General features: G+C 41.1%; 1 protein-coding gene and 1 pseudogene across 9 annotated transcripts in view; one reads left to right on the forward strand and one right to left on the reverse strand.

Moving 5' to 3' along the window:
- WNK3 (WNK lysine deficient protein kinase 3) overlaps positions 1-21,320 on the reverse strand; it is a 230,693-nt gene that overhangs the window by 135,751 nt on the left and 73,622 nt on the right. For all 9 annotated transcript variants that reach the window (XM_058291562.1, XM_058291565.1, XM_058291564.2 and 6 more), the window contains exons 8-10: positions 1,766-2,060; positions 619-812; positions 372-521 (exon numbers count right to left, since the gene is read on the reverse strand). In XM_058291562.1, the coding sequence (XP_058147545.1) occupies positions 372-521; positions 619-812; positions 1,766-2,060 (639 nt within the window). The remainder of the gene's footprint in view (positions 1-371; positions 522-618; positions 813-1,765; positions 2,061-21,320) is intronic.
- Positions 15,380-16,175, forward strand: LOC131277218 (small ribosomal subunit protein eS6-like; annotated as a pseudogene).

The following is a 21,320-nucleotide window of genomic DNA, read 5'->3' on the forward strand; positions in this document are numbered from 1 at the left end:
ACTGCTAAAAATTATGATAGTCTATGAAATACTTTTTCTACTTAACTGCAACAGACATCCCTTCACGTTCAAACCAGGCCATAAAAGTTCAGTACAAAGAACAAACAATAATTACCAAGAGAAAGAAAAATATTCTCTGTCCATATACTGAGTTCTCCATTTCCTCTCCAATTATATAAGCAGTATCTGAAGACCGTAGTTATACCATGTTAGGCACATCCTCAAGAGAAATGACTTAGATGAAGGAAAGAATATATAATTTTTAGCTTTCAGTGACCTTTACCTAAACATTGATGGGTAAATGAAAGTCAGAAAATCTAGACTGTTAAATTTTGTTTAAATATATAGAGAACCTCTAATATATGTCTTACCTTTATTTGTGAAAACTTCTGAACAGTTACTGGGGAAATCTGGGGTTGTGAAACAACTGGAGGTCCAAGGACAGGTATTGGCAAAATAGTGGACTGACCTTGAATTAAAGGCAAAACTGGGGGCTGAATCAGCTTTGGTTGCTTCTGCAACTGTTAAATAATAATAACATAAAAAGATTAAAGATAAATTCTCCCATTCAAAATAAATATGCTGATTATGTATTTAAAATACAACAGGTCGCCTCACCCCTGATATGTGCTGGTAATGTCCTAGTAGTTGATGAGATGGATAAACTTGTCCTGGAACATTCATTTCAGCCTGTAGGTTGTTAGAAACTATTTGAGAGCCTATTGTCTGGTCTGAGGAATAGACTATATTGGGCTGACTTGAAGCATCTGAATGTACAACTGATCGAACTCCTGCCTCAGGCAAATTGTCACCTATGACACAGAAAATAATCAACAGGGTAGCAAGAAAAACTCAAAGCACAATGTCCAAATGGTACACATAATGTGTGTTTCTTTATTGACAACCTGAGATAGTTTTAAATAAAATATGAACAATGGAGAATTAATCAAAAACCATTGTGTAAAATCTCCATCAAGCAGTGAAATGTTGACATTATGGTATAACTGAAAATTTCCAAGTAAGGCAAACCTAAAACCTAAGACTCACATAAAAATCAACTCCATTTGCTGGTCATTTAATGTATATACGTAATGTATGTACCTATGCTTGCTATTAGAATTTCAGTAAAATTTAAGTTTCATATTTTTTTCTACTAACCAAGGTATCAGATAACACAGTCTTTATAGAAAAATTGATTGTTCCTATGTAAATACTCTGTCCTTCTGGAGAAGAGAATGTACTACAACAGAAAAATTGGAGGAACTGTGTTAATTTTATACCGGAGACTAAAATATAAAGAGCCTTAAAGTTTAGCAAATCCCTTCTTAAGGAATAGTATCTTACGTTCTAAATTTCTTTCATAAATTATTTACTTAAGACACTTTAAAAAAGAGTAATAAGGTCATTTTATTTGATCCATGAACAGAACCAGATGCTAGATTATAATTCTTACTCCACTAGTGTCTTGGACAGGTTGCTTAATTAAGACAAGTTTCTTTTTATTTTTTTACTATTTTTGTTTTTTGTTTTTGTCCATTTTTGGTTTTTTCTTTTTCTTTTTTTGTATTTTATTGGTCTTTTCTTGTTGTTGTTTTCTAAGACAAGTTTATTTATTTTAAAATAAGGAAACTGACCTATTTCAGGAATTTTGTAAAAGGACTGATGAAATGATAGGTTAACAGAATGATTTGAAAATATAAAAGTACTATATAAAGATAAGAAAATATCATTACATGTTTCTTTTTATACATAATAACTATGTTACCTGCAACAGAGGAGCAGTGCTGTTGTGGATTTCTTTGCAGAAGTTGTTGTCGAACATGTTGATCAACTTCTGTTTCTTCACATTCAGTCCTGGTCTGCTGAGCAGGAACAGAGGGCAAAGTTGTATTCTGATGCTGAGAGAGCATATTCCCCACAGATCTGCACTGGAAATCCCTGCGTTCTTCCAAACAGCTAGCTGGCTTCTTCTCCCTTGTTTTCTTTATTAGGGTCACCCGGTCTCTAATTGACTTAGCAACAGCTTTGGAATCACTGTCATGGAAGAATCCAGACTTAACCTACAAAAATAATATAATAAATACACTAATTCTTTAATATTTCAGATTTTAACATTTTTATTTACTAGCAGAGTTCCTTTATGTCCTAAAATTCCCAATGCTATTAAATAAGTTTAATTTATTTCCATATTCTTTTTTAATCAAAGATACATAAATGTCAAAGTCTAATAAAAGAACAATATGACTAGAAAGCATTGTTGAAATAATTCAGGCTGTAAACAATAACAAATAACAAACTTGGTGTTTCAGTACATACAGTCTTATTATAGGTAACTTATGATTGCAATTAGGCTTAGTAAAAGAACAAAAAGGTTTCTTTATTCAGCAACTCTAAGTACCTACAATGTGCCCAATATTAGGTACCACAGACATGTAAGTGAATAAGTTGGTCCTTTGTGCCATATGAACTCACAATCTAAGGATCTGAGATGACGCAAACTTTATGTACAATGGAATAAGAGGTAGAAATGAGGTACTGCAAAACCTCTAATAAAGGAGCACATGAAAAGTACAATGAAGATGGCAGCAGAGTAAGGTGCTGCAGAAGTCAGCTTCTACTACAAGGCAGTTAGTAATCACCAAGAGCTATCTAAAGCACCTGTTTGGGGGCTCCAGGAGACCAGAAGAGCATCCTGCAACATCCTTGAAAGAATGGAAGGAGATTTTGCATCTGCAGGGAAGATTCCGCTGCAGAGGCCGGTGCCCATCCTCCACTGGTCACACAAGCCGCCTCAGGAGATATTCCATGGCTGGAATTGGAAGCTCCATTTAATAAAAAAAGGGGAAGGAAGAGATGGTTGGACACTAACTTCAGTTTCTGGTTAGTAAATTTGGCTGACTAAAGTATAATCCTAAGAGCAGCTAAAGTTTATATCTGTCTAAGTCACAAAGAAGCCAGTAGCGGCCATTTTAAATTTGCGCCCCCGCAAGAGGGGAAGCAGGACTGACGGACAATCAGTGCTGGTAGGGACTGGATTCTTCCTATCCAGATCTGATCACAGTCTAGCCAAAGCCCCAGCCCCACCTCCAGCAGGGAAGCTGGGAGGACCTATACTAGCCTCTCCAGGTAACTACAGGCCACACCACAGAAGCCAGTGCTCATCCTACGTGGGTGGCACAAGCTGCCTCAGAAGCTATTCTGTGGGTGGAGCTGGAAGCTCCAATTCCCAAAAACATGGGAGGAAGAGATGGTTGGCCATCGACTTCAGCTACTGATTAGTAAATATGGCTGACTAAAGTACAATCCTAAGAACAGCTAGTGTTTGAACTTGTCCATGTCGGAAAGAGGTCAATAGCCACCATTTTGACTCCACCTCCGGCATGAGGGGAAGTGGGGCTGATTGAAAATCACAGTGATGGTAGGGACCGGTTTCTTACCTCCCAGATTAAACTGCAGACTTAGCACAGGCTCCAGCCCCAACTCTGGCAGGTAGGAAGCTTGGGGGACCTCCATCAGGTAACTACAGGCCAGCACAGACTGACTAGTCGGACACCTGGGGCTCAATCCCTGCACCCCAGTAAGGAAAGAGAGGAGCTGTGTTTCCTCAGCCTTTCTTGGCAACTGCAGGCATTTTCAGCCCACACTGATTTGTTAAGCACCTTAAATTCCATCTCTACCCCTCCAGTACCAAAGGATGGGAGGAGGCTATGTTTCCTCAGCCTCTCTGGGTAATTGCAGGTGCTTTCAGCCCACGCAGCCTGGATACTCGGGCACCTGTAGCTCCATTCCAGTCTCCCAATAGGAAAAGAGGGGAGCTGTGCTTCCTCAGCCTTTCCAGGCAACAGCAGGAACTTTTGCCCTGCACAGCCAGGACTGGTGGTTAACAGTGGATCCACTCACACCTCCCAATAGGATAGGAGGGGGCTGGTATATCCTCAGCCTCTCCAGACAAAGGCAGTTACTCTCAGCCTACAGGGACTAAACTGTTGATCACCTGTAAATTCACCCCCACCACCAACTAGCATAGGAGGGGGCTGATGTTTCCTCAGCCTCTCTGGCAATGGCAGGCACTTTCAGCCTACATGGATTAAACTGTTTAGCATCAGTGATTCCATTCCCACCACCTAAAGTGCAGAAGGGACAGTAATCCCTCACCTTCTCAGGGCAACTGTAGGTGCACTCGGCCCACACGAATTAAGATTACTGGACACTCTAGAGAGTCCATCCCCATCCCTGGCAGGGAGGTGGAGGCGGGTGCTATGTCAATATACCTGGACAACTACAGTGATTTTGGAACTGCACAGCATACATTGTTGCCTCCATCCTCGCCCCAGACAGGGGAGGAAGAGGAGTGATGATTCATCAGTCTCTCCGGGCAATGACAGTTGGTCTTGGACTGCATGACTTGGATTATTACACATGGTTGTGGCTCTGTACCTACCCCTGGCAAAGGTGAAAGGTGGGAGAAGCTTCATCTCTCCCTGCGGCAATGTGGCACTTTCAGCCTCCACAGCTTACAACACCAACTACATCCTTGGCTCCTACTACACAACCAGCAAGGGGGAAAGGGTGTGAAAGCCCTAAACTAAATAGAGAAACTACATTCAGAATAAATACATCTAGTAGGCCAGATGCCAAGACACCAACAAAAAATTACAACCCATACCAAGAAACAGAAAGATATGGCCTAGTTAAAAGAAGAAGATAAACCTCTAGATGACATAAAGGAGTTGAAACAACCTATCATAGATGTTCGCACAAAGGGCCTTAATAAATTAAATGAGATGGCTAAACAGATTAAGGATATTAAGAAGACAGTGGGTGAGCACAAAGAAGAATTTGAAAGCATACATAGAAAAAAAGCAGATCTTATGGGAATGAAAGGTGCAGTAAATGAAATTGAAAATACAATGGAGGCAAGTGGCTGTGGCTCAACTGACAGAGGGTCCATCTACCATATGGGAGGGTCCAGAGTTTGATACTCAGGGCCTCCTGACCTGTGTGGTGAGCTGGCCCACGTGCAGAGCAGCCACATGCAAGGAGTGCTATGCCAAGCAGGGGCGCCCCTATGTGGGGGTGCCCCCACGCAAGGAGTGAGCCCTGGAAGGAGAGCCACCCAGTGTGAAAAGAGTACAGCCCACCCAGGAGTGGTGCTGCACAAATGGAAAGCTGACATAGCAAGATGACACAACAACAACAACAAAAAAGAGACGTAGTTTCCTGCTGCCACTGAGGGTGCAAGTGGACACAGAAGAACACACAGCAAGTGGACAAAGAGCAGACAACGGGGGGGAGAGAAACAAATAAAATAAATCTTTGAAGAAAAAAAAGAAAATACACTGGAGTCATATAACAGCAGATTTGAGGAGGCAGAAGAAAGGACTGGTGAGCTTGATGACATGGACTCCGAAAGCAAACATAAAAAAGAAGGGATGAGCAAAATAATGGAAAAAATTGAACAAGGTCTCAGGGATCTAAACAACAGCAAATGACATGCAAACATATGTAGCAAAGGAGTCACAGAGGGAGAAGAGAAGGGAAGGGGGCAGAAGGAATATTTGAAGAAATAATGGTAGAAAATTTCCCAACTCTACTGAAGGATGTAGATACCCATGTCCAAGGTGCAAAACATACACCCATCCAAGTAAATCTGAATAGACCAACTCCAAGATACATACTAATCAGAATGTCAAATGCCAAAGAGAAAGTTCTGAGAGCAGCAAGAGAAAAGTAATGCATAGTACATGAGATATCCAATAAGATTAAGTGCCAATTTCTCATCAGAAACCATGGAAGCAAGAAGAAGGCAGCAGTGTGATATATTTAAGATACTGCAAGAGAAAAACTGCCAGCCAAGAATCTTATATCCAGCAAGATTGCCTTTCAAAAATGAGGGCAAATTTAGAATATTCACAGATATACAGAAACAGAGAATTTGTAACCAGAAATCGGCTTTGCAGGAAATACTAAAGGGTGTGCTATAGCCTAAAAAGAAAAGACAGGAGAGAGAGGCTTGGAAGAGAGTCTAGAAATGATAATATCAGTAAAAGTAACTAAAAGTCTCAAAAGAGTGGTGAAAATAAAATACGACAGAGAAAAGCAAAATGGGTGAAATAACAATGGTCTTTACAGCAATAACATTAATTATTACTGGATTAAACTCCCCAATCAAAAGACACAGACTGGCACAACGGATAAGAAAATATGAGCTATCTATATTCTATATACAAGAGACTCAACTTAGACCCAAGGATCCCAATAGATTGAAAGTGAGAGGCTAGAAAAAGATATTCCATGTATGCAGTAACCAAAAAAAAGGTGGAGTAGCCATACTTATAGCAGATGAAATAGACTTTAAAAGCAGAACTGTTCTTAGAGGCAAGGAAGGACATTATATATTAATAAAAGGGACAATTCACCAGGAAGAAATAACAATCATAAATGTATATGTGCCTAACCAGAATGCCTCAAGGTACATGAGGCAAACACTGGCAAAACTGAAGGGAAAAATAGATGTCTCTAAAATAATAGTGGGAGATTTCAATACACCATTCTCAGCATTGGATAGAACATCTAGGCAGAGGATCAATAAAGAAACAGAGAGCTTAAATAATAGGAAAAATGGACTAAACCTAATAGACATATACAGAATACTGCAAGCCAAAACAGCATATCTTTGAGATTAACAAAATTGACAAAGCTTTAGCTAGTAAAAAAACAGCATGTACTGGCATAAAGATAGACACATAGACTAGAACTGAATTGATGGTTCAGAAACAGATCCTCACATCTATGGCCACATGACTTTTGACAAGCCCATCAAACCCACTCAGCTCAGGAAGAACATACTATTCAACAAATGGTGCTGGAAAAACTGGATATCTATAGCCAAAAGAAAGAAAGAAGACCCTTATCTCACATCTTATACTAAAATTAACTGAAAATGGATCAAAGATCTAAATAGAAAAGAACCACTTTGAACTTTCCATATGATGTTTCTGTAAATCCGCAACTGCCCTAATAAAGAAGTGTTAATGATGGGGGGAAAAAAGGGAAAAGGATTTTATAGGCTTACAGGACAGCATCAAATGTATGTAACATAAATCTGTAGAAAAATATTAGAGTATCTATAAAAATGGTTTTCTAAAAACAATAAGTTTCAGTAAATCCTTTTTTAAAAAAAACAAGAACCATAGAGCTCCTAGAAGAAAATGAAGGAAAACATCTTTAAGACCTGGTGGTAAGTGGTAAATTCTTATACCTTACACTGAAAGCACAAGCCATGAAAGAAAAAAAAATGGATAAATGGGACCTCCTCAAACTTACACACTTTGTGACTCAAAGGACATCATCAAGAAAAGTGAAAAGGCAGCCCACTCAATGGCAGAAAATATTTGGAAACCACATATCCAATACAGGTTTGATTTCCATTCTATATAAAGAGATCATACAACTCAACAATAAAAGTTCAAAAAATTCAATTTAAAAATGGGCAAAAGATTTAAATAGACATTTCTCCAAAGAGGAAATGCAAATGGCAATGGCTCTTAGGGAAATATAAATCAAAATGACAATGAGAAATCATCTCATACCACATGGAATGGCCATTATTTAAAGCACAGAAAACAATAAGTGCTGGAGAGAATGTGGAGAAATAAGAATACTCCTTCACTGTTGGCTGAACTGCAAAATGGTACAGCCTTTCTGGAGGACAGTTTGACGGTTCCTCAGGAAGCTAAATATAGAACCATCATATGATCCAGCAATTCCTCTTCTAGGAATATATCCAGAAGAACTGAAAACTGTGACATGGACATCCGCATGCCGATGTTCAGAGCGGCATTATTCACAATTGCCAAAGATTGAAGCAATCCAGGTGGTCATTCACCAATGAATGGATAAGCAAAATGTGGTGTGAACATGTGTATTAGTAGTCAGCCAAAGGGATACTGATCAAAGTACTATAAATCTCTTGGCATTTATAAAGGGTACTTATTTGAGGTAAAAGCTTACAGTTACAAGGCCCTAAAGAGTCCAATCCAAGAAATACTTCCTCACACAAGTCTGGTAAAGCATGCTGAAGCAAGACTGCTGCTGATACCTGTGAGGTTTCAGCCTTTCTCATTCCTCTTAAGGTTCCATGGGCCCAGCCGCTTCTGATCTCAGCTGTAAGCTAGAGGACTGGTATCTGTCCAGCTTAGATGCTCTGGTCTCTTCACAAGGTCAACTGTAAACTATCAGGCAATGCCTCATCTCTCCCCAGGGCCACGGGATCGAACTCTTCTTCTATGTCTGTGGAGTGTTCTCTCTTTTCTCGCATATCTGCTACCTGTCTTCTTGATTATCTGTTTATATACTTCACAAAGGGCGTGGGACTCAAACTGAGTCGTCCTAATGACGTGGTTGAACCAAAGCCCTGATATTAACAAAACTTAATCAAAGGCATCTCAGCTGAATCTAATACAATCAAAGGGTATCATGCCCAGAGGAACAGATCAATTTAGAAACATAATCAGTATCTCTTTTCATAATTCATAAATAATATTAAACTGCCACACTCTACCCTCTGAATTCCAAAGACATAACAATATTCAAAAAACCTTAAATCCTCTCAGTTAGTAATGATAAGTATAAGATCGCATCACAATCAGTTTATAGAAATATAGTTTGTCTTGGGACAAAGTCCTCTCTGGTTATAGACTTCTGAAACTTACAAAACAATTTATCTGCTTCCAATATACAAAGGATAAACATTTGCATTACCATATAAGTAGAAAATTGGGAGAGAACCATGAGACACTGGTCCCCTACAGGTCTGAAAACCTGTGTGACATACGTCATTAGATTTCAAAGTCTGGGAGTCATTCATAAGATGATGGTTTCTTCTCATCCTTGGAGCCTCACAGGGGCCCAGCATTTAAACAGGCTTGCCCAACAGCCATTTTCTTGGTTCTATCTTTATCAAGCATCTGGGTGGTGACCAAGCTCCAGACCTCACCCTCCAAGAAGGTGATGGCCACACTTTATCCAATCTCTGGGGTAAAGTCTCAACCCCTTAGTACAGCGACATAGAGGAAACATTTTCCCTAATCTCTGGCTTACAGGCCCAACCTTCTCAGAGCAATGAGTTGGCAACCTGGCCTTCCCTAATCTATGGGGGACAAGGCCACCCTGTTGACCTCACTTTCCCCAACCCTTCAGGAATGTACTCCACCCTCTCTGTAACCTGGGGCGGCAAAACTCTCCTAGAATAGAAGGCTGGAACATCCATCCTCTTCAAATGCCAGGGCAAACTCACCTCCATACACAGAGGTAGGGTCCTTGTCTTGGTGCAAATGTCTTAATTCCACAACTCAGCCTCCATAATTTTCCTCTTAAAGCTGTCTTCCATCTTTCCCCTCCATGCCCCTTTTAGTCCAGGCTGACAGTAGTTTTGTTCAAACAGTTTATCAAAAACATTGTTGGTTTAGCATGCAGGAAGCAGGGATCAAAGCCATCAGACAGTAAGGTTTTCCACAACTCTTTCCTAGATACCTGCATTTTCAATACTGACTTACAAGTTCCAAGTTTAGTTAATTCTGCAAATGGGGCACTCATCTGCAGACTTTATTTCCAGAGGCTTGGAACTTCCAGAATCAGTTTCTCTTTCCTTTGTGCCCAACAATTCAGTTCTCGGCTTATTTTTTTCCTCTAACATTTTGCTATAAGCTGCAAGGAGATGCCAGGTTGCATTTTCCCACATTTAGTTTGGAAATCTCCTAGGCTCAATGTCTAAGCTCATAGTTTTCAAATTCTGCCTTCCATACATCAAGTCAATCTTGCTAAGTTCTCTGTGACTTTAAAACATGGATTGCCTTTCCTCAGTTTCCAATAATAGTTTCATCATTTACTTCTAAGGCCTAATTAAAAGTCTCTTTAGTGTCCATATTTGCACCAACAGTCTCTTCAAAGCAATCTAGGATTATTCTACCAAGTATCTCAAAATTCCTCCAAGAAATACCCCTTACCATTTATAGAACCATCCCAGCATTCTGATAAATGCAAAAGCACCACCTCACTTCTCGGTACCAAATTCTATACTAGTTATCCAAAGGGGTGCTGATGCAAAGTACTATAAATCTCTTGCCCTTTTTATAAAAGGCATTTATTTTGGGTAAAATCTTACAAGGCCCTAAAGAATCCAATTCAAGGTACCATAAAAGGTACTTCCTCACCCAAGTCTGGTGCCACATGTTGAAGCAAGATGGTTGCCGATATCTGCAAGGGCTCAGCTTTCCTCTTTCCTCTTAAGACCGCATGGGCCCAGTTTCTTCCAGTCTCAGTTGTAGGCTGGAGGGCTTGTTTCTTTCCGGTTCAGCTGCTGTGGTCTCTTCACAAGGTCAGCTATAAACTATCAGGCATATGGCTCATGTCTCCACAGGGCCACAGGATCAAACTCCCCTTCCATGTCTATGGAGCTTTCTATCTTCTCTCACATATCTGCTTCCTGTCTTCTTGAATGAGTATCTGTTTATATAGCCCACAAAGGGGGCAAGTTGCCCTAATGACATGGTTGAATCAAAGCCCTAATCTGAACAAAATTTAATCAAAGGCATTTCAGCTGAATCTAATACAATCAAAGGGTATCATGCCCAGAGGAACAGATCAGTTTACAAACATAGTATCTCTTTCTGGAATTCATAGATAATCTCAAACTGCCACAACATATGATGATATATTATGCTACAGTAAGAAGAAATGAAATTGGGATACTTATAACATGGATGAATGTGAGGACATTATTCTCAGTGAGGTAAGCCAGACACAAAAGGACAAATATTGCATAGTCTAATTAATATGAATCAAATATTAAGAATAAACACATGGAGCTAAAACCTAGAGTATAGGTTGTTGGGAGGTAAGAGGAGGGCCGAGAAGGACTACAGATGCTTATATATAGAAGTTTTAGTTAACTTGACTGCAAAAGTGTGGAAATGGATAAAGATGATGGTAACACATCACAGTGAGTAGCAGCCAGTTTGTAAATGGGAATGTGGCTGAAAAGGGTAGTCTACAGATGTAAATGTCAATTGAAAGAGAGCTAGAGAATACTCTAGGCAGTGGTTCTTCACCTGCTTTGTTTCACAGACCCCTCTGCTAGTCAGATGACATGAATACTACTGTAATTTATTTATGGTATACATTGATTAGTGATGGAAATGTTACATTTCAGTTAGAGGTCAAAGAAATTAAGATCGTAAGTTGATTTTTTTCAATTCAAGCTCATGGACCCACTGAAATCTTTCCTTAGACCCCTTGGGGGGTCCATGGACCTCTGGGTTAAGAACACCTGATCTAGGGACTGAGTATCACAGTGAACCCAGAAGTGGATGAGAACTGTGGTTGATGAAACAGATGCAAGAGTATCCTACTGTGAGCTAGAGCAGATATACGTCACTATTGCAGTGTGGTGGGAATGTGGAGAAACACGGGAAAAATACAATTGGTGTGACCTGTGGATTATAGTTAAGGGCAATACTCTAATATTCATGCATCTATGCCAAAGATGTACTATGTACATTAGTATGTACTAATGGGGGAATATGGAAAAAGTGTGCCAAGTGTACACTATGGACCATGGTTGGTAGTAATAGTCTGATGATATTATCTCATAATTATAACAAATGTTTCACCACAGTGTGGTGTCTCAATGAAGGGGTATTGTATGGTAGTTCTGCACATGTACATGGTTCTTCTGTAAGTTCACAACTTCTATAATAAAAATATAATTTAAAAAATAATAAGGTGGGTTGGAGGAAAAATACACTAAATATAACATATAGGCTATAGTTAGTACTGAGATTTTGACATTATTCTTTCATAATTTTTAACAAATGTCTCACAACAATGAAAGGTGTTTAGTGGCGGGGTGATGTATGGACCCCTGTATTATGTCATGCATGTCTGTTTGTTAAGTTCACAACTTTTACTATACACTTATTGTTTATGTATGTTCATACATGAATGATATACTTTAATAACATTTTATATATATATATATATATATTTTAAAGGAGCACATGGTACTCTGGAAGAAGTAGAGAAGTTGTCACAGAATAAGGTAAACTCTAACTCAAATTTTAAAAAAGGAAGGAAAGGAACTTGCAGGCTACTATGGGAGGTGTGGATGAAATTTAGACTACAGACCAACATTCTATACAGACGGAAGTGTAGGCATGCAGCAACAGCTCTCCCTAAAATGACTGATAATGCCAAATGGCGTCAGCCCACGCTGCCTTTCCTGTATGCGCCAAACTGAAGTCTTCCTCTTCCCCTGGTAACAGGAATCCAACAGCCTATCAACATCGCCACCATGCCGCAGCCTATAAAGATTCGCCACACCGCACCAACCCCTCTCCCTGCCCATATAAGCTGTAGCACTTCCTCAATAAACCAGACCTGCACCACGAGCCTGTGTCTCCAGAGCAGTCACTGTGTGTGAAAGTCTCTGCGTGTCCTTACCTGCTTGGTTCCTCTCGTGGGCCCTCCTCTGACGCGGTAACCTCGGCACAGCGGTGCGCCCTCTCCGGTCCGGCTCCTACCGACCCTCTCCACGCACCCTCTGTCTCCCCCACTCCAGCGGCGTCGAGCGGGTGGCATAAGTGGCTGAGCAGGAAGTAGGCAGCAACCGTACATTGAGAGCGCAAACCCGCTAGCCCCAGCCGGTGAGGCCCCGAGGAAAGGAGCAAGCCCGGGAAAACAGCAACACAGAAGTATGTTCACTCCTAAGTACTACATATGACCAGGTATTTAAAAAGTGAGAGAAGAGTAGAGGAACAAGATGAAGTAATAAAGAAAATAACTTTACAAGATAGCCTGGTGTATCATTCTCAATTGCATAAGTTTATCTAAGCATGTCTTTAGAAAAGACTCTAGGCAACTTCATAGCAGTTGAAAGATAATTAAAATGTTAGATGGAGTATATGTATCTAATTTCACTCCCTCCCAAAACTCCAAAAAAATCCATAGTACATGAATTTTTACAAGGTATAAATCCACAAGGACAGAGATAATGTGAAAAAGACAATAACAACATTTTTGACATTTGGGAATGTGAAAAACAAATGTGTAAAAATAACTGAGCAAGTAGACCTGAAAAAAAATTGAATCCCAAGCTGGAAGTAGAGAAAAATTAGAATCATTGCCATTTATATTGAAAAATACTCATATTGTATAAAAACTAGCAATACGAAGTACTTACAAAAATGAGGATAAAGCCAAAAAAAGATGGCTAAAATAAGAAAGGTTAAGTAAAAAGGTTTTTTGAGAAGCAGTTACTTATTTAGATCACTACCCCGAACCCTCTATACCACAATACGGACTACCTCGCCCTCTACCCCCAGAAGTCTAGAGTTTTGTTCACTGTAGAGAGGAAAAGAGAGGAACTGGATATATAAAATAACAGTCACAGCTAAGAATATGACTACCTTGTTGAAAACAAGATTAACTGATCATATTCACTCTGAATGTTAAAGGGAGAAACCTCCAGCCCTCTACTCTACAGATCCAGAATAAGTTGGACCAAGTGTCAAAGAAGAGCCTTAACACAAAACTAATCAACAATAAACCCCTAGGCAAAACAGAGAAATTAACTTGCAGAGTTAACACATTAAAAAAATAAGATGGAGAACCAGCAAGATGGCAGCAGAGTAAGGAGCTCCTAGACTCAGCTCCTGCTAAAGAGCAGTTAGTAAACACCCAGAGCTATCTGGAGCTAGCTGACGTACCTGTTTGGGGGTTACAGGAGGCCAGAAGAGCAACCTGCCACATCCTTGAAGGAAGGGAAGGAGGAGAGTGCCCATCTGCACAGAAGACTCGTAAGTAGAGCACTCCACACGCTGGAGGCCGGTGCCCATCCTCCACTGGAGGCACAAGCTGCCTCAGGAGCTGTTCCGCGGCTGGAATTGAAAGCTCCACTTCCCAAAAATGGGGGAGAAAGAGAAGGTTGAGCACCAATTTAAGTTACTGATGAGTAAATTCAGTGGGCTAAAGTATCATCCTGGGAACACCTAAAGTTTGAGCCTGTCCAAGTCAGAAAGAGGCTGGTAGCTGCCATCTTAACTCTGCACCTGGCACAAGGGGAAGCAGGGCAGGCTAAAAAGCACAGTACTGGTAGGGACTGGCTTCTTACCATCCAGATCAGCCTAGGCCCCAGTGCGACCTCCAGCAGGGAGGAAGCTGTGGGGACCTGCGCCAGCCTCCCTGGGAAATTACCAGCCAAGCCACAGAGGTCGGTGATTATCCTACTCTGGCAACACAAGCAGCCCCAGGAGCTATGCTTTGGCTAGAATTGGAAGCTCCATTTCCCAAAAACAGGGAAGGAGGAGACAGTTGGTTGCCGATTTCGGCTATTGATTGGTAGACTCGGCTGGCTAAGGTATAACACTAGGAACAGCTAGGGTGTGAACCAGCCCAAGTCGGGAAGAGGCCAGTGACTGTCAATTTGACTCTACCCCCAGCCTGAGAGGAAGCCAGCACCGAAAATCACAGTGACTATAGGAACCAGTTTCTTTCACCCAGATTGGCCTGCAGCCCTAGCCTAGCCTTCAGACCTCCTCTGGCAGGGAGGAGGCTATCAGGACCCCACATCAGCCTATGCAGGTAACTGTGGGTATATTTGGCTAGCACAGACTGAAAATTGGAAGTCTACCAGGGCAACTGCTGTCATCTTGGACCCACACTGCATAGACTGCTGACCACACCTGCAGCTCCATCCCCGCCTCAGGCAGGGGAAAAAGGGACAAGAAGCTTTTTTACTCTCTGGGCAACTACAGTCTAGGCCTGCATGACTTGGATTACTCCACACAGCTGTGACTCTGTCCCTACCCCTGGCAAAGGAGAAAGTTGGAGGAAGCTTCATTGGTCCCTGGTGCAATGAGGGCAGCTTGAGCCCACACAGCTTATAGCACCAATTACACCCTTGGCTCCTACTGCACAACCACCAAGGGAGAAAGGGCGGTAAGCCCTAAACTAAAGAGAAAAACTGTTCCCAAAATAAACATTCTAGTAAGTCAGATTCTAAGACACCAACAAAAAATTACAATCCACACCTAGAAACAGGAAGCTAGGGCCCAGTTAAAGGAACAAGATAAGCCTCCAGCTGACATAAAAGAGTTGAGAAAACTAATCATGGATGTTCAAACAAATCTCCTTAATAAATTCAATGAGATGGCTAAACACATTAAGGATATGAAGAAGATACTGGATGAGCACAAAGAAGAATTTGAAAGCATACATAGAAAAATAGCGGATCTTATGGGAATGAAAGGTACAATAAATGAAATTTAAAAAACATTGCGCTCTTTTTTGTGGCTTCTCAGAGGCGATTGGCTGCTTTAGCATGAAGCTGAACATCTCCTTCCCGGCCACTGGCTACCAGAAGCTCATTAAAGAGGGTGATGAACACAAACTTCGTACCTTTTATGAAAAGTGTATGGACACAGAAGTTGCTGCTGATGCTCTGGGCGAAGAGTGGAAGGGTTATGTTGTCCGAATCAGTAGTGGAAATGACAAGCAAGTTTTCTCATGAAGCAGGGTGTCTTGACCCATGGCCGTGTCCACCTCTTACTGAGTAAGACACATTCATGTTATAGACCAAGGAAGACTGGAGAAAGAAAGTGCAAATCTGTTCGGGGTTGCATTGTGGATGCCAATCTGAGTGTTCTCAACTTGGTTATTGTAAAAAAAGAAGAGAAGGATATTCTTGGACTGGTACTACTGTGCCTTGTCGCCTGGGACCCAAAAGAGCTAGCAGAATCCGCAAATTTTTCAATCTCTCTAAAGAAGATATGTCCACCAGTATGTTGTGAGAAAACCCCTGAACAAAGAAGGCAAGAAACCCAGGACCAAAGCACCCAAGATTTAGCATCTTGTTACTCCCCGATTCCTGCAACATAAACGTCGGTTGTATTGCCCTGAAGAAACAGCGTACCAAGAAAAATAAGGAAGAGGTTGCAGAATATGCTAAACTTTCTGCCGAGAGAATGAAGGAGGCCAAAGAAAAACACCAAGAACAGATTACCAAGAGAAAGAGGTTGTTCTTTCTGAGAACTTCTACTTCAAAGTCTGAGTCCAGTCAAAAATAAGACTTCCTAAGAGTAACAAATAAATAAGACACTAAATCTAAAAAAAAAAAATTGGAATCATACATAATAGCAGATTTGAGGATGCAGAAGAATTCGTAAGCTTGAAGAAATGGCCACTGAAAGTGAACATACAAAAGAATAGATGAAGAAAACAATGGAAAAAATTGAACAAGGTCTCAGGGAAATAAATGACAGTAAAATGTGTGCAAACATACGTGACATGGGTATCCCAGAAGGAGAAGAGAAGGGAAAAGGGTCAGGAGGAATATCTGAAGAAATAATGGTAGAAAATTTCCCAACCCTACTGAAGGACGTAGATACCCATGTCCAAGAAGCACAACATGCTCCCATCTGAAAAAATCCGAAAAGACCAATGCCAAGACACATACTCATCAGAATGTCAAATCCCAAAGACAAAGAGAGAATTCTGAGAACAGCAACAGAAAAGCAATGCATAAAATATAAAAGTTATCCAATAAAATTAAGTGCTGATTTCTCACCTAAAACCATGGAGGCAAGACGACAGTGGTCTGATACATTTAAGACACTAGAACAGAAAAACTCCCAGCCAAGAATCTTGAATCCAGCAAGACTGTCTTTCAAAAATGAGGGCGAAATTAGAATATTCACAGATAAACAGAAACTGAGAGAATTTCTAAGCAAAAGACCAGATTTTGAAGAAATACTAAAGGGTATACTAGAGCCTGAAAAAAAAAGACAGGAGAAAGAGGCCTGGAAGAGAGTCTAGAAATGAAGATTATACCAACAAAAGTAACTAAAAGTGTCAAAAGAGTGGTAAAAATAAAATATGACAGATAATGCTTAGTCAGGAATAAACTTAACTAATGATGTAATGCACTCGTATTCAGAAAACTGCAACTCAATGTTAAAAAAAACTAAAAAACGCCTAAGTAACTGGAAGAACATTCCATGCTCATGGATTAGAAGAGTAAATATCATTAAGATGTCAATTCTACTCAAATTGACATACAGATTCAATGCAATCCCATTAAAAATGCCACCAGCATTTAAAAATATTGAAAACATGATCATTAAATTTATTTGGAAGGGTAAGAGGTCCTGAATAGCCAGAAACATCATAAAAGGAAAAGAGAACCCTCATCTCCAGACTTTAAATCATATTACCTAGCTATACTGGTGAAAACAGCATGGTACTGGCCTAAAGACAGACACATAGACCAATGGAACCAAACTGATGGCTCAGGAACAGACCCTCGCATATATGGTCAAGTGATTTTTGACAAGCCTGTCAAACCCAAAGAGCTCGGGCAGAACAGTCCATTCAGCAAAATGATACTGAAAGAACTGGATATCTATAGCCGAAAGAAGGAAAGAGGACCCTTATCTAACACCTTATCCAAAAATTAATTCAAAATGGATCAAAAACCTAAAAATAAAAGCAAGAACCATAAAACTTCTACAAGATTTTGTAGGAAAATATCTTCAAGACCTGGTCGTGGAGGTGAACTTGGCCCAGTGGATACAGCATCCACTTACCATATGGGAGGTCCACGGGTCAAACCCTGGACCTCCTTGACCCGTGTGGAGCTGGCCCATGCACAGTGCTGATGCATGCAAGGAGTGCTGTGCCACGCAGGGGTATCCCCCGCATAGGGGAGCTACATGCGCAAGGAGTGCACCCCATAAGGAGAGCCGCCTGCACAAAAGAAAGTGCAGCCTGCCAAAGAATGGCACTGCACACACGGAGAGCTGACACAACAAGATGACCCAACAAAAAGAAACACAGATTTCCGGTGCCGCTGATAAGGATAGAAGCGGTCACAGAAGAACAAACAGCGAATGGACACAGAGAGCAGACAACTGGGGGGACGGGCGGGGAGGGGAGAAAAATAAATAAATAAAAATAAAATTTTTAAAAGAGAAAAAAATAAAAGACCTGGTCACGGGAAGCGGACTTGGCCCAATGGATAGAGCGTCCATCTACCACATGGGAGGTCTGCAGTTCAAATCCAGGGCCTCCTTAACCTGTGTGGAGCTGGCCCACGTGCAGTGCTGATGCATGCAAGGAGTGCCGTGCCACGCAGGGGTGTCCCCCGCATAGGGGAGCCCCACGCGCAAGAGTGCACCCCGTAAGGAGAGCCACCCAGAGTAAAAGAAAGTGCAGCCTGCCCAGGAATGGCACCGCACACACAGAGAGCTGACACAGCAAGATGACGCAACAAAAAGAGACACAGATTCCCATGCCGCTGACAACAACAGAAGGAGACAAAAGAACATGCAGCAAATGAACACAGAGAATAGACAACTGGGGCAGGGAGGGGAAGAATAAATTTAAAAAAATAAATCTTTAAAAAAAAGAAAGACCTGGTCGTATGTGGTGGATTCTTAAAGGAAATAAGAGGAGAACTGAGTGGACTACTGATGTTTAATGGATGTAGAAGTTTTAATTAGCTTTACTGTAAAAGTGTGAAAGTGTATAGAGTGGATGGTAACACACAGTAACAGCTAGTTCATAAATGGGGATGTGACTGAAAATGGTAGTCTAGATATGTAAATGCCAACTGACAGAATGCTAGAGAATAATCTAGGAACTGAATAACAAAGTAAACCAAAATGTGGATGAGAATTGTAGCTGAAGGTACAGATGCACGAGTATCCTTTGTCAGGTAGGGCAAATGTACATCACTACTGCAGTGTGATCAGAATGTGGAGAGGCACGGGAAAAATACACCTGGAATGACCTATGGACTGTGGTTAGTAGTAATAATATAATATTTTTGCATCTATGAGAAAGATATACTGTGTTGACAATGAGGCATTATGGAAAATGTGAGCCAAAAGTACACTATGGACATGGTAACAATTAGAAGATATTATCTTACCTGTAGCAAATGTTCCACCACAGTGTGGTGTGTTGATGGAGGGGTGTTGTTTTGGAATTCTGCAAATGTACATGATTGTTTTATTAAGTTTACATCTTCTGTCATAAAAAACTATATTTAAAAATAATAAAAGGGTGGGCTGGGGGGAAATACACCAAATGTAAGATAAGGACTATGATTAGTAGTAAGATTTTGACAATATTCTTTCATAATTTGTAATAAATATATCACAAAAATGCAAGGTGTTGATGTATGGGACCACTGTATGATGTTATACATGTTTGCTTTGTAAGTTCACAACTTTTACTATACACTTAATTGTTTATGTATGTTCATATATAAATGATATCAAGGTAATAGTAAGGTTGGTTAGAGGAAAAATACTTTGGTTAGTAGTAATATTTTTACAATGCTCTTTAATCATTAGTTAAAAAGGTTTAACAACAATGCAAGTTATTGGTGGTAGGGTGAGTTATGAGAGGCCTGTATGATGTTATATATGTTTGTTTTATAAGTTCACAACTATTATTATACACTTATTGTTATGTATGTTGATGTATGAGTGATATACTTCAATAAATTAATTTTTTTAAAAAAATCAAATGCCCAGACTTTACCAAAAATTATAAGCCATACTAAGAAAGAGGAAAGGACGTCCCCAAAGATGGCATTGGGGAAGGTAGGCAGTGCTCAACTCTCTTACAAAAATAAGAAAGAAAGGGCATAAAGCTTTCTGAGGGAGCTGCTTTGGGGATCTACAGACATGGAAAGTATTATGCATCATCCATGAAGGTGAGGGACAGAGAGACAAAGCAGCTGAAATGAAAACCATGAGTTATTAACCCCCACAGCAGGTACTGTCACCATCCCAACTATCAAGGCTAACAGCTTGGGATAAAACCATGACTAATTAGAGTCAAGTGAGAGGGGAAAGGATGTAATTCACCCCTCAAAAGAAGGAGGGTGTGGCAGAGGGCAGAGAATGGTCTCCCTTTAGTAAGTTTGGCCAGTAGAGCCCACTTTGATTTTCATCTCTGGCCAGACCAGACTCACGGGCAAAAGGAGATTGAAAGACATACCGGTGAAGAGGTGGCCGAATGTGGTTGCAGTCTTACAGGAGTGGGCTGCCTCAGGGGCTTGCAGGGCAGAGGGTGTGTGGACATCGATTTGGAGAGAGAGTTGCAGAGGTGGTGCTTGCTAAAGGTAGAATTGCGGCTTACAAGTACAAAGGTTGGAAGCTGTGGACTGGCGGGACCCTTCCCCCGGGGGCTGGCGGCCCCGGGGTTTCCTGAGAACTGTCGGTTGTGCGGTGGCGCTCCTGGGCCCCGTGGTTCCTGGATTCGTGGTCCCCAGCTCAGTGACCCCTGAGCCCCCATAGACTGTGTTCCACGGACCTACATGAACTGGGTCTGCAGAGTTCCAGACTTCTCTTTCCCAAGTACAGTGCTCCCAGAGTTCTGGGATTGCCTTAGCCCTCCGGTTTTGGACTGATTCTGTGGATGGAAGGGATTTGATGGGGGGTGCAGTAGGGGAGCCTGACTAGTGTGGGTTCGATTTTCTGATGTCCTCCCTTTTTTTTTCTTCTCTTTTTTTCTTTTCTTGCCCTTGGAGGAGCATAACGGCTGGCTTGGGGAGAGTCTGGGAAGAGAGGAGTCGCGAATCTGCTGAGAAAGCCAGATTCACCTAAATACCCTGGGATAGGAAACTTGGCATGGGAGAAGGTGGAGTCAGAAAATCAACAAGCCCTCTCATAGCAGGGACTATTGGAGTTGCTTTCCAAGCCTCCAATGGCATATGTGGGGTTCCTGGTGAGGTGTGGGTGCTCACTCTGGAAATTAAGAATCGTTTTCTGTGCGGAGCTGATTCAACAAGGACCCACTTGAATCTCCTACTGGACCTCTCAGGCACCTTTCCTGCTGCCTGGGAGAGAGCGAAGTGAGGAAGGGAGAAAAGGGGGAACGTCAGATCCCTAAGCATTTTATTTAATTACAAACACGATTCCTTACTTGAAACTTTCCCTAGTATTTGGTTGGTTTTTCCTTGTTTTTCCTTGCTCTTTATCCCCCCAAGGCCCTTTTTTCTTTCCTCTTTCTTTCTTTCTCTTTCTCTTTGTCCTGCTTACTTCCCCACACCTTTTTGTCCCTTTTTTTCTCTTTCTTTCTTTCTCTGCTTTCTTATTCTTCTTACATTAGGTGCTGCAGGGAGAGCTTCACATTTGCTGTATTTCCGCATCCTCCATTTATTCTTTTCTGTGTGTATTGATTTTGGCCATCAGCACTATTCCCTTTCCTCTACAACTTTCTATCCTCCATCATTGATTGTTTCTCTTACA

This window comes from Dasypus novemcinctus, chromosome X, assembly GCF_030445035.2.
Source record: "Dasypus novemcinctus isolate mDasNov1 chromosome X, mDasNov1.1.hap2, whole genome shotgun sequence".
Lineage (NCBI taxonomy): Eukaryota > Metazoa > Chordata > Mammalia > Cingulata > Dasypodidae > Dasypus > Dasypus novemcinctus.